This window comes from Anopheles coluzzii, chromosome 3 (genome assembly GCF_943734685.1).
Source record: "Anopheles coluzzii chromosome 3, AcolN3, whole genome shotgun sequence".
In the NCBI taxonomy this organism is placed as follows: Eukaryota; Metazoa; Arthropoda; class Insecta; order Diptera; family Culicidae; genus Anopheles; species Anopheles coluzzii.
This window is the reverse complement of record NC_064671.1, coordinates 76,564,720-76,576,802: the sequence shown is the minus strand read 5'-3', so window position 1 is coordinate 76,576,802 and position 12,083 is coordinate 76,564,720. Positions and strand designations below refer to the sequence as shown.

Sequence of the window (12,083 nt, the reverse complement as noted above, 5' to 3'; positions counted from 1 at the left end):
TTGGTGCGTTCCCACGATTTTTTGGTCATTTCCCATAATTTTTTGGTAGCAACCCACGATTTATTGGTCGGTTCCCAAATATTATTGGTCGGTTCCCAAATATTATTGGTCGTTTCCCAAATATTATTGGTCGGTATTATATTATATTATATTTGGGAACCGACCAATAATATTTGGGAAACGACCAATAATATTTGGGAACCGACCAATAATATTTGGGAACCGACCAATAAATCGTGGGTTGCTACCAAAAAATTATGGGAAATGACCAAAAAATCGTGGGAACGCACCAATAAATCGTGGGAACCAACCAATAAATCGTGGGAAACCCTGTAAGAACGGGCTAGATGATAATGCATACGAAAGAGATGGCACTAGGACGGCTACCGACAGGTAGGTAGACATCCTCTACCGTTGGATGTTACCCTGTTACTTTTATCCAAAACACGAGCTTCATCCGAACGCCGCATGTCACCTGAACACTCGCGATCATCGTAGTGTTAGTTAGAAGGGATCTCCTTTTGAACATGCTCTCCTGTTACCGAATTTCAGCTACCAGGAGAAATCTAATTGTGGGGAACGCCCTCACACTGCGACGGAAATAATCGAAAACGATCTTGATGATCCGTGCCAGTTCACCTCTTGCTGTGAATGCTATCCTGGTGTCTCCGGTGAAATATGGAAAAAAGCGCTGTCCCTCTTGTTCCTGGGATAAAAAAGATAAATCGCGCCTGAGGATCGACGAAAGCGAAAAAAGGCGAGAGAAGAAAACGTCCTAAAATAATGTCATCACATTGGTTACACAAATTATAAGGAAAAGAGACAAAATTAAGTAACAATTGCTTAATTTTAATGAAAAATTATTCGTTTATTTTCCATTTGTTTTTATTTCGCTTTGTTTTTATTTTTACACAGTTGGTATGCTCTGCCGTTTCGTTCTCGTTTCGTGTGCACCACACATTGTTCGAATGCGCACATCTGTGTAGCAATACCGCTTCTTCTACTGTAACACACCGGCGTGTGCTTTGCTATATAGTGTTTGCATAGTTTATGTACAACATTCAATATGCTTTCTCGAATTGTTTTCTTCTTTTTTTTTGTTTTCATTTACGACCTAAAAATTCACACGCAAATAAGTGTTTCAAAGTTGGTGGAGTTCGGTTCGGTAAGTGTGTTCAACTGTTCGTCCTACCACGATCACGCACGTTGTTTTTGATTTGATTTTGTTTGCCATTTTGTTTCGAATCGTTCCATAATTTCTATCCACAGTTACGTTGATTATTTCATTCTTGTTTTTTTTTCGCTCTTTCATTGCTCTACAGTTGATAGCTATTTTGAAAACAACAATACCTGCTGCTTCTCTCCGATTGGCTTTTGTTACCTCTTAGTTTGAACATCAATTTTTACAAATATTTTTTTCTGGAGTTTTGTGTTTTTATTTCTTTTCTCTAGCTATGGTATATGTTTGTTCTGTTTTATTTTTTATTTTAAAATTGATAACAACCCCGCAATACTTGTCACGAATAGTGTTTTCCACTTCCTTTGTTTACTGCTTGATATAAGTTTGTAATTAATTCCTATTTGCATGAATTTTTCACTTCCTATTCGTTTGTTGCTTTTCTTTTTGTTTGTTTGTTTGTTTCGAAAACACATTTAGAGACGTTAAATGCTAAGTTATGCTATTTACACGTTTTTCATTTCATCAACATCAATTTCTAGTTTCTGTTTTCGATTTCTAGTGTTTGTTTTTCTTTTTAACGATTTAGTTTTTTTTTTGTATATTTCTAGTTAATAGGTTTTCATTCGTTTTTTCTATGATTACTTCACTCCTTCTTTCTTTTCTTTTTCTTTCTATTTACAAACACACACTGTTTCTTTTTCGTTACAGTGTTTCAGCAATAGCGTTTATGACTGTCGGGGGTTTATGCGTTTTTTTTCTGTTGTGTTTTCTTTTATTGTTAAAATATGCCGTGCTTGCTGTTGGAATCTTTTCACAGTCGAAGTTTTCCTTTTTTCTTTATGTTGCTTTAAACACGGCTTTTCCGTTTCTTTTATTTTTATCTTCTGTTGTTGTTGCTGTTTTTTTTGTTACATCAAGTTTTTTTTTTATCACCTTTTAGAGGAGAGTATGAAGTGAAATTGTACGCTTTATTTGTTCTCCTGCCCTACCTTCAATGCTTCAATATGCTTATATACTTGTTGTGTTTGTGTGTTTTCTGTAGAAGAAATATTGCTTTTAAAGTTGAAGATGATGCTTCCGTTGCTTACGTGTTAAACTTACGGAGGGGGGGGGGGGGGGGAAGAGGGGGGCGAACGGGGCGTTAGACCACTGGGGTCGTCGTTGGGAGTTTTTAAGAAGGGACCTGTGGGTAGGAGGTACATTATCATTCAATTTTCACTTTATTACCACTTCTTTTTGTTACACCTCGGTTCCACGTTCTTCAAAGACCACAAAGACATTCGACCTTCCGGCCCGCCCTGCATTGTAATATGGCGCGCGGGGCCAGCCAACCAACCATTATTTTATTGCCTTCTTGGACATTTATTTCCATTCTCTTCTACTTTTTGCGCTCTGCAATGCGTGTAGCTTTTTTATTTTGTTATTATTCCCAGTGTACCCTTCATCATCAGCATCAAGCACGACGACTGCTGCATGGTGGCACTGGTTTTTGGGGGTCCGTTCTGTTTCGGTTCTGTTTTGAATTCAATTTTCCTTTCCTGCCCGTGCGGTTGCGGAGTGGTGTTTCAAATATAATTTAATTTAATTACGCACCATCTCTCTTTCTCTCCCGCTCTCTCGTTACACAACCATTACTCATCGGACGGGAGACGTTTTGTTTTACGAGGTTTTATATTTTTTAAACCCACATCTTTCATTTTACCTTCCTTCATCCCGGCCCTGTCTGACACTGTTTTTACGATCGCATTTCAGTCCCCAGAAACTATTACTTCCCCTTTTTTTCCCTTTCTCTAGCGCTGTTGAGCTCCGTTACCTGCCGTGGGCCAATCAATTGTGGCCAGTTTTATGACATAATTATAATACCCTGCTCCGGGCGGAATTTAACCCCTCTGGGCTGCATCCTCCTTCTATGTGGGGCCGCACAGTGCCTGTCACTTTTGCTGCGGAAGAGGGCAATCGGGGGCACCTCCACAGGGCACAGGGCTAAAACAGGGGGAAAAAAGACACAAGGGGACGTCACTGTGCTAAGTGTCATTACGCGTTACACTTACGGCACACACACACAAGTTGAGGGACCTCGGTTTGTTCCTTAAAAATTCCTCAAGGCTATAAAAATGCGCCGAGCAGCGCCGGCCAGCGTGGCCGGGTGGTTCAATTTAAAACTTTAAATGGTTTAATTATTTTCGCTTGATTTTCCTCCTTCGGCGTGTCTGCTTCCTGCCCGGCGGGCAACGGAGCAACTGCCCTCGCTTCGCTTTTGATGTTCGCTGCTGGTTCGCGCGCCTTTTCTCTTTTAGTTTGCATTACAGCCGGAGGTTTAACCGCAGAAAGTTTACCGCAACAGACACACCAGCAGTTGAAGGAAAAATAACTCGCCCAAGGACACTGCGCATCGCAAAGGCTAAGGAAAGCATGGATTAAGATTGTGAGGCGCAAAAGGCCTCACTCGACGACTGCCTCATGAGATGAATTAATTAGACAGCTTGCTAATTGAACACTCTTTGCTCTAAATTTGATTGCTGTACCGATTGTGACGGGCTCCTGTGTGTCCTCTAACGCCACTCGCCATCTAATCCCAGGGCTTGTTGGAGTGTTTTAAAAATAGCGAATTAATTCACATCGAAGCCGGATTTAACACGCAGCAGCAGTTTGATTAAAACACGCTGGTTTTTGTCCTGGGCAGCAAGCGAGCGAACGAGCGAGTAATTATGATGATGCCTATCCTTTCAGGAAAATTAAAATCCCGACCCAATCGGCGCTCGGGTCTTTGGCGCTTCAACACTTTGGTGCTGCTGCGATTAGGTGTTTGTGTGTGTGTGTGTCAGCGAGTGAACTCATTCAGCGCGTTGAGTGTTCGCGTTCAATTAGGCTAAACATGCTTAGGAAAGGGGGGAGTTGCCAAAAACACGACCCCCTTGTGGATGCTGGGGAGCCAAGCAGCAGTGTGTAGTGATGGGAAAAATGAAGTTTTCGGCGGAATCAATTCCGGCTAGCTCCGAAGTTTTCTGGAATCGATACCGGATAGTTGGTCCGGAATCAGTTTCTATAATTGATAGCGGAATCGGCTCCGGAATCGAAATCGGCTCCGGAATTAGTTCCGGAATCGGAATTGGAATCGTCCTGGAAAATTGTAATTTGCTCCGGAGCCTGGAGGCTCTGGAACTGACTTCGGAAAACAGGATCGGTTCCGGGGTAGGAATCAGGTCCGGAATCGAAATTGGCTCCGAAATTCTGAGTATTTTTGAGAAATTCTGAGAATCGGCTTCAAAATCGGAGACGGTATCGGCATCTCCATAAAAATCGCTAACTCCAATTCGAGAGTCAATTCTGATTCCGTTTTCGGAGCCCCCGATACCCAAGAAGATTCCGATTCCGGACCTAATTCCATTTCCGGATTCGGAATCGGCTCTGGATTTGGGTCCGGATTCGGGTCCGGATTCGAATCTGGTTTCGGATTCGGCACTGGATTCGGCTCCAGAATCGGATCATGATTTGGCTCTGGATTTGGTTCCAGTTTCGGCTCCGGATTAGGTTCCGGATTCGGTTTCGGATTTGGAATCGGATTCGGAATCGGAATCGATTCCAGCCTCAAAATCGGCTCCAAAATTAATTCCGAACACAGTATCGGAATTGGGTAGTACAAATTCCGAGTTCCCATCACTAGCAGTGTGGCTTCAACATTATCGCGCCCTCATGAACCTTTTCGGGAGGGGTATTGCTAAGCTACCAGTGAGTATGATTGATGGTTCTATTAAAAGTGGAAACCAACGCAACCAATCTCTCTCTCTCTCTCTCTCCCGGCACGGAATGCTCCACCGTTGGCGAGTGTGGCGAAACGATTCCCCGAATGACCTATAATATACGCGAAGCGCAAACGACACCCGGAGGCGGCTAGTGCGGTTAGTGCAGTGTGTGTGTCTATTTCAACTAAACTCACCCCCTCAAGGGAGCTGTGCACAAGATGACGAGTCGCGAAAAACGGAAACCCCTTTCTGGGCTGGCCGGAGCTCCAATTCGCTACGGCTACCAACCGAAGGAGGCGGCGCTGCAGATGGCTAATTGCTAGCAGCGCGTCGTGGCCGTGTCGTTCCCCCTGGGGCCTGCCGGGGACACGTCGATCTCTTCCCTCCGAGCTACCGGTCAGGGTCAGATCGTGAGCCCTACTTTCACGTGCAGCACCACGAGCCACGATTGATGACTGCCGCCGCTGTACGGGTCAAAGTCTGACGACCCGTTCCTTTCACTCAGTTCGCTGAAGAGCAGAGTCATTCCAGGCGGAAGCAGCATCATGATGCAAAATCCAAACCCGTAATGGAAATCGGGCGCAAAACATTAGCAAATGTGTCGTTTCTTTTGAAGGTACAGAGACAAAAAGACAAACTTTGCGCAAAATAGGGAAGCTGCCGTACAGAAAAAAACCCTGCCATGATGATATTGATTCTACAATTCCTCAAAAGAAAGTAAATAGCCATCCCCCCACCGTACCGAATGCTCATTAGGGCTTGTGTAATGTGTGTGTGTGTGTGTCTTTGAAGTAAACCAGTTGAGCGTGGAAAAGATAACATCATTCGCCCCAAAATACTTTACCCGGAAGATCGGCAAAAAAAGAGGAGTGGGAGAATATCTTGGTACTGGGGTTTTGTTTAATTACAATTATCGTCTCGTTAATGATGTTCTCGGCCGGTAGTTCGGAAATAACTGGCGAACGGCTAAATGTCAAACCGTTGGGGGCCCTTTTTTGTGTCTCCTACTGCAGGGGATCTTTTCCACAAATCACTTCGCCAGCAATCAATCAGAAATGGAGCAGCCTATTTTAAGATACTGCTGGGCCTTTTTTCTTCTCCGCAGCTCACGTTTGAAAAGATCCAAGGACGTCTTTCATGTACCCGGAATAGTTTTTCGGCAGTGGTTGCGGTTGCGGAAGACGCTGGGAGAAGACGCTCTTTTAGGCTCTCTTTTGTTCCAAAATTAGGCTTTATCAGAGGGGGAAGGAAAAACCTCCCGTTCTAATGCTGCGGTGGCAAACCGGCATGGTTGGGGATAGGATAAGGCTGATAAGGCTCGGACTGCGGGTGCGGGTTGTTCATCAACTAAATCAATAAACACTTCCCCTGTCGGCGTCGTGCACGGTTGAGTCCTTTCCGGCATGTGCGCGCCGGCTCCATTGGATTCGGTTTGGCGATGGCGGCACGGATGTCACCGACATTATTCCGGCCATTAATTTAATTAAACAACATTTCCTGTCGTGTTCCGTCGCTGCTCAACCGGGTCACGGTTGGTTTGCTTGTGCGAGAGTGGCTAGGGCAACCGAGCCTAATTTTCACGAGAGAAAACAGTGCCTAACCACGCTCGGGACCACCACTCGTTATCCAGGTGGTCACACACAAACACACACACACACAGTGACAAATGTCGATACATTTGCGACAGGAAACAGGATACACTGGTGCTTTTGTAGGAGGAAATGGGCAACGATTTTTTGTTGTTGCCATTTCCCGTCCCAATCCCAGCCCTAAGAAACGTTAACGCAGGAGTCAAGAGGAGTGAAGACTAGTTGCAGTTTGTTGAGGCGCTTTGAGGTAAATGGATTTGCAATGCTCAAACAAGACGCTAGAGGCGCGGAATTATGAAGCTACGGCGATAACGGATGTCTCCAAGGGATAGTAACATGTGGTGCTAATTAAAAGGCAAAAGGGCATGTCGAAGCAACTTCAATAATTTTCATCATATTGAAGGAATGAAAGCAATTCTTAAAATTCCGTTCAAATTGAATGGAATTAGATTTCGAATATAAAACTAAAAGAATAAACAAAGTCTTTTTGATGTCAAATTTCTGACATTCTAAAAATAACGGCATGTAGACATTTTTGCAATTAACAATACAAAATATTGAGAAATTGTGGCAAATTGTTCAGGAGAATTCTTCAGGATATTCAGGAACAAAGTGTTCAAAGAAATTACATTTCTAAGAGCTCTGGAGAATCCATTTTAATCAGAAGAAGAAAAAAATGTACCACACTCCTCCACAATCGAGTTTCTTCACCCAAGAAATACGAAAAGTACAGCCTAGGAATAGAGCCATTCAGTCCAAAGACTTTGGTGGTGACTTAAGCAGTAGCGTGAAAGTACAAAGTTTAATACAAATATGTTTGAAGAGGTGTTCTGATCACATCAAAACTACAGGCCCATACATGAAATTCTATCCATCAAACGATAGCCAGTTGGAACTCATTAGCATGACCTCAAATCTCAAAATTTGTTGTATTTGAGCATTGCTCTCCAAATTTATCACGATTTTTTGGGCTAAATTATCGAGAAATGACAACAAAGCTTATAAAGTGAGGTTAATTTGATACAATAATGATATCCAACCACTGATACCTTCAATTTCGCGCATCGAAAATAAATTCTCATTATATTTTCCAAGAATTCAAAAATCAAGAATCCAAGAATTTCATCTTCCTATCAGTGCTCACTTTGTACGCAACGAAAACGTACAAAGAATTCTCCCAAAAATCCACCTAATTCTTGCTACTTTCACACGCAAAAGCAACGAGCAAAGATCACAATATTATTACCCCCAAAAACTATCTCACCCTAACCCGCTAAGTAGGAAATTCGCCCCTTGTATGTTCGCCCCATCCCTTCGCGAGTGTCTATCTAAGCGCGTGCTGCTGTCCTGTCTACTTAAGAACCTAGTGATAGTGTCGTGCGACGGACAGCGTTTTGCGGCCGCCGCCGCCGCTGTCCAGCCCCGGTGTGCTGCCGGTGTGGTTGGTAAAGGAGGGTGGCGGTGTGACCGGTGGCGTCGGTGGTGACCGGGTCCGTTCCGTGCCCATCATTGGACCGTTGTTGTTGTTGTTGTTGATGTGGTTCAGCGTGTTTGCCGCCAGCAGCCCATTCCGGATGGGCAGCTCGGGTGGGACGGGCGAGAGCGGGCTGTCGGGCGGTGATGTTGCATCGCTCTGCCCACTGCATTCCTCCTCACCACCAACACCACCACTGACACCAACACCATCGTTCACGTCCAGCGTGTCATCGTCGTCATCGTCCCGGTCGGAGCAATCGTCCCGCAGATGGGGCGCATGCGGATGATGATGCGGATGGTGGTGATGGTGCAGATGATGGTGATGGAGCGGGCCGGCCCCACCATCGGGCGAGTAGCTGCCGGTGCTGTGATGATGCAGCGTGGCCCCATCCCCCCCAGCACCATGGTGGTGCAGATGGTGATGGTGCGTTTGATACTTGGCGTGCGACCGCGGCTGATTGACACCGGCCGGCATCGTTCCACCGGCCGTCTTGGTGGTTTTGGTCGCGTGCGGCAGAAAGTGCTCCTGATTGAGCCGCAACGGCGCGAGCGTTTGCGTCTGGTAAGTGATCTGGTGGTAGTGGTGGTTGTTGGCCGGCTCGTCCAGCCCACCGTTACCGTTGTGATGGTGCAGGCTGTGGTGATGGTGCTGCTGCTGCTGCTGCTGATGGTGCGGTGGAATCGGTGGCGTGTAGTTCGGGAACAGCTTCATGCCGGGCTGGACCGGCTGGCCTAGATGGTCCTGGCTGAGCTGCAGAAAGCTGGTGGCGGTGGTGCTAGTTTGCTGGGCCCCGTTTTGACCGGCCACGGGCGGACCTCCCCTCCGTGGTGGCGGAGGGGGAGCCTCTAGCTATAGTTCCGTCACCGGGATGTGCCGGATGCCGTGCGAGTGATGGTGCTGGTGGTTGATCTGGTAGTTGTTGAGCGTGGTCGGATGGATCGCTAGCCCGCCGCCCGGCGGCCCCGGATGCGGGTGGCGCGCGGAGTAGTCCTCCTCGGAGAACGTTTTCTGATACTCGCGCTCCTTGCGCCCTATTCCGTTCGAGCCCCAGCTACCCTTGACCGCTTCCTGGATGCGCCGGCGACACTTGTAGATGACGAGGGCGAGCGTCGTCAGCACGGCGGCGGCACTCACCAGCACCACGCAGATGATGGCCTGCTGCTGCCGGTCGGGATGCGTGCAGCCGAGCAGCTCGGGTGACAGGCTCTGCAGCACCTGGCCGCGTAGCCGGTCCGGCGAGGCACAAACGACCGGAATCTGTTGCACCGCCGCTCCGACCGTTCCATTGCTACGACTCACAAGCAGATTGCGCAGCCACAGTATCTGGCAGTCGCACAGGATCAAGTTCTCGGACAGATCCAGCTCCACCAGATCGTTCCACGAGAGCATCCCGTCGGTGAGCGTCGTCAGGGCGTTGTCCTTCAGCACGACGCGCCGCAGATGGGGCAGCCCGCTCAGCGCACCGTCCTGCACCTCGGTCAGCATCTTGTTCGAGGCGATCACAATCTCCTCCAGGTTGGTGTTGTGCGCAAACGCACCGCTCTCGATGCGCGTCAGCTTGAGCGAACCGGATATGTCCAGCACGCGCAGATTGTTAAGCCCCGCGAACGCGTTCGGTGGTATCGATTCGAAATCGTTCTGCCCGAGTGACAGCTCCTCGAGCCGCTCTAGCACCGCCAGCTCGGCCGTCGGGATGCGGGCGAGCCGATTGTCCGACAGGTCGAGCGTGCGGAGCCGCTCCAGCCCGCGGAAGCTGTCGCGCGACACGTTCAGCAGCGCGGCACCCTCCAGATCGAGCTTGGCCAGCCCGGTCAGCATGGCGAACGCTTCCTTCGGGATGGCAGCGAACGAGTTGAGCCCGATGTACAGCTCGCCCAGCGCTCGGAGCGGTTGCAGCGCCGGCGACGGTACCGCACTGATCGTGTTGTCGTCCAGGTAGAGCACGCGCAGCCCGGTCAGCCCGGCGAACGCTTTCGGGTCGATCTTGGCGATGCGATTCTGGCCCAGGTTTAGCTCCTCGAGCTTCGGCACGCCCGCAAACACGCCCTCGGGCAGCTCGTCCAGGAAGTTGCCGCGCAGGTTCAGCACGGTCAGCGCGACCAGCCCCACGAACGTTTTGTTCGTGATCGAGCCCACCTTGTTGTGGTTCAGGTGCAGCTCGGTCAGCTTGCGCTGGTAGGCGAAGGTGCGCGGCGGCATGTTAAACAGATGGTTGTAGCTAAGGTCGAGAAACGTTAGCTCGGCGTAGAACTGCATGGAGGAGTCGATCGTTTTGATCTTGTTGTTCTTGATGACGAGCCGCTGCAGGGAGGGGTTCAGCACGATCGGCAGCACGTCGAGCTGCCCCTCGCCGCACGTCACCACGAGCGTATCGTCGTCGCACTGGCAGCCGAGCGGACAGTTGGCCAGCCCGGCCGCCTCGACGGGCGAGACGACGACCGCGGCCGCCATCACCATGCCGACCGTGACGGCGACCAGCAGGCTCAGCATCATGCCCCGCGGGCAACGGTGGCCGCGCGATGTTTTACTGCCCGTGTGCGTCGTCATCGTGTGTGTTGATTGGGTTTGTCGTTTGGGAAATATCGAGTCGTCGTCGGCGGCGGCAGGATTGATTGCTTGAGCGCTCCCCGGAAAAGGGACTTCCGAACACGGCTGGGAACACAGCGCTTCCTTCTTCTGTGCTGTTCAGAGGTTGGGGCGAGCGCGACAGGGTAGTTTCCGGCTCTACGGGACCGCTCGAATCGTCATAGTCTGGAGTAAGCAAGAAAGAGCAAAAAAAAAAAACGAAACTGTTAGGAAAAGTAGACAACAACTCGATTACGGACGTTGCAGAGGTGCCATAAGCTATTTATTGGATTACAGGAATTAGTGTGACTGCTTGGCGCACCAGTGTATGTGTGTGAGTTATCGCTTCCGGTAAATTGTGCACAGTCTCACCTGAGCAGGCAAAAGAAACCGACAAACCGATAGAGAGCTGAAAGGGGTGGGTGGGAAACAAACAATCTTTCCCCAAGCCGGGACTCGCTCCCCGAAGCGGCCAAAGGCTGTTTACTTTTTCCCTTCGGAATCAGGAACGTTTCTTACCGACGGGGGTTGGGAATAAAATTCGATAACGCAACGTACCTCGAACAGCACCGTCTCGCCACGGCGTTGGAGACGGTTTTGATGACGATGATACTGGACCCGAGAAAACGTACACTCTCACAGGGGGGGAGCAAAATGCTGTTGCCCGCAGCACTAATACCCGGTACTAATCCGGCCGTAATGCGGTTAAATTAATAATACACAAGGTGCACACGGCACGCAAACAGTTAACTCTGGAGGGTCTGGACCTTCGTGAGCATTTAGGGGAACGCACTCCGGGGGGCGGGGATTATATAGCTAGTTACTGTGTGGTAGGAAGAAGGAAGCAGGGCATTGCATCCTAAGAGCTAGTGTTCCGAAGTTAAAGCTACTTCTGGAAAGTGAGCTGTAATTCTGTTAAAGGAAGCGGGACATTTGATGACAAGAGCTGTAAAAAGGATTTGAATCATTGCATTCAAAATGGTTTACTTTACTGTTTTCTGATCTACCAACCGCCCTTTCGAACATCATGGTAAGAGTATTGGATGGCTAGTGACAAGTCAGATGCAATGTGACAAACTTTGTACAAACTCCTCATTACAATATCCCGAACTATATCTTTAGGTATCTTAAAACAGATACTTGATGATTTCCCTACAGTTGCCTCTGATAACTACAAATAATTACAAAACTTCAAGAACTTATTGTCGTCAAGGGGACATAATGGATAATCAGAAAATTGACAAATTATTGAGTTATTTGTTGAATTTTAGTGGTTTTCTCAAATATCGGAGAAGGTAGAAGCGGACACGTTTTTTAAAACTATTTCTCTATGTGTTTAAAACATTAAGATCATGGACATTAGTTAATTTCAGACTTAGTCCATGGCACAGCAGTTGCAGTAATGATGACATGTTGTTGTTGTTAGTATGGTTTAGAGAGGCTTTGGCTCCTGCGGAGTTCTTTCGCCTCTTAAAGTAATGATGACATTGTCTGTAGGAGGCACAGTCTTCTTCTTATATCAGTTCTCG

The 12,083-nt window shown here is 48.0% G+C and overlaps 2 protein-coding genes across 5 annotated transcripts in view; both read right to left on the bottom strand.

Moving 5' to 3' along the window:
• Positions 1-843: 843 nt before the first annotated feature.
• Positions 844-8,838, bottom strand: LOC120957391 (lateral signaling target protein 2 homolog; the record flags this gene model as incomplete). Its single annotated transcript, XM_040379587.2, has 1 exon — positions 844-8,838. A coding segment is annotated over one exon (963 nt), but the record flags the coding sequence as incomplete, so codon positions are not given.
• Positions 8,832-12,083, bottom strand: part of LOC120957390 (insulin-like growth factor-binding protein complex acid labile subunit) — a 115,444-nt gene continuing 112,192 nt past the window's right edge. For all 4 annotated transcript variants that reach the window (XM_040379586.2, XM_040379584.2, XM_049610125.1 and 1 more), the window contains one exon: positions 8,832-10,740. In XM_040379586.2, the coding sequence (XP_040235520.2) occupies positions 8,839-10,536 (1,698 nt within the window). In that variant the 5' untranslated portion in view covers positions 10,537-10,740 and the 3' untranslated portion in view covers positions 8,832-8,838. The remainder of the gene's footprint in view (positions 10,741-12,083) is intronic.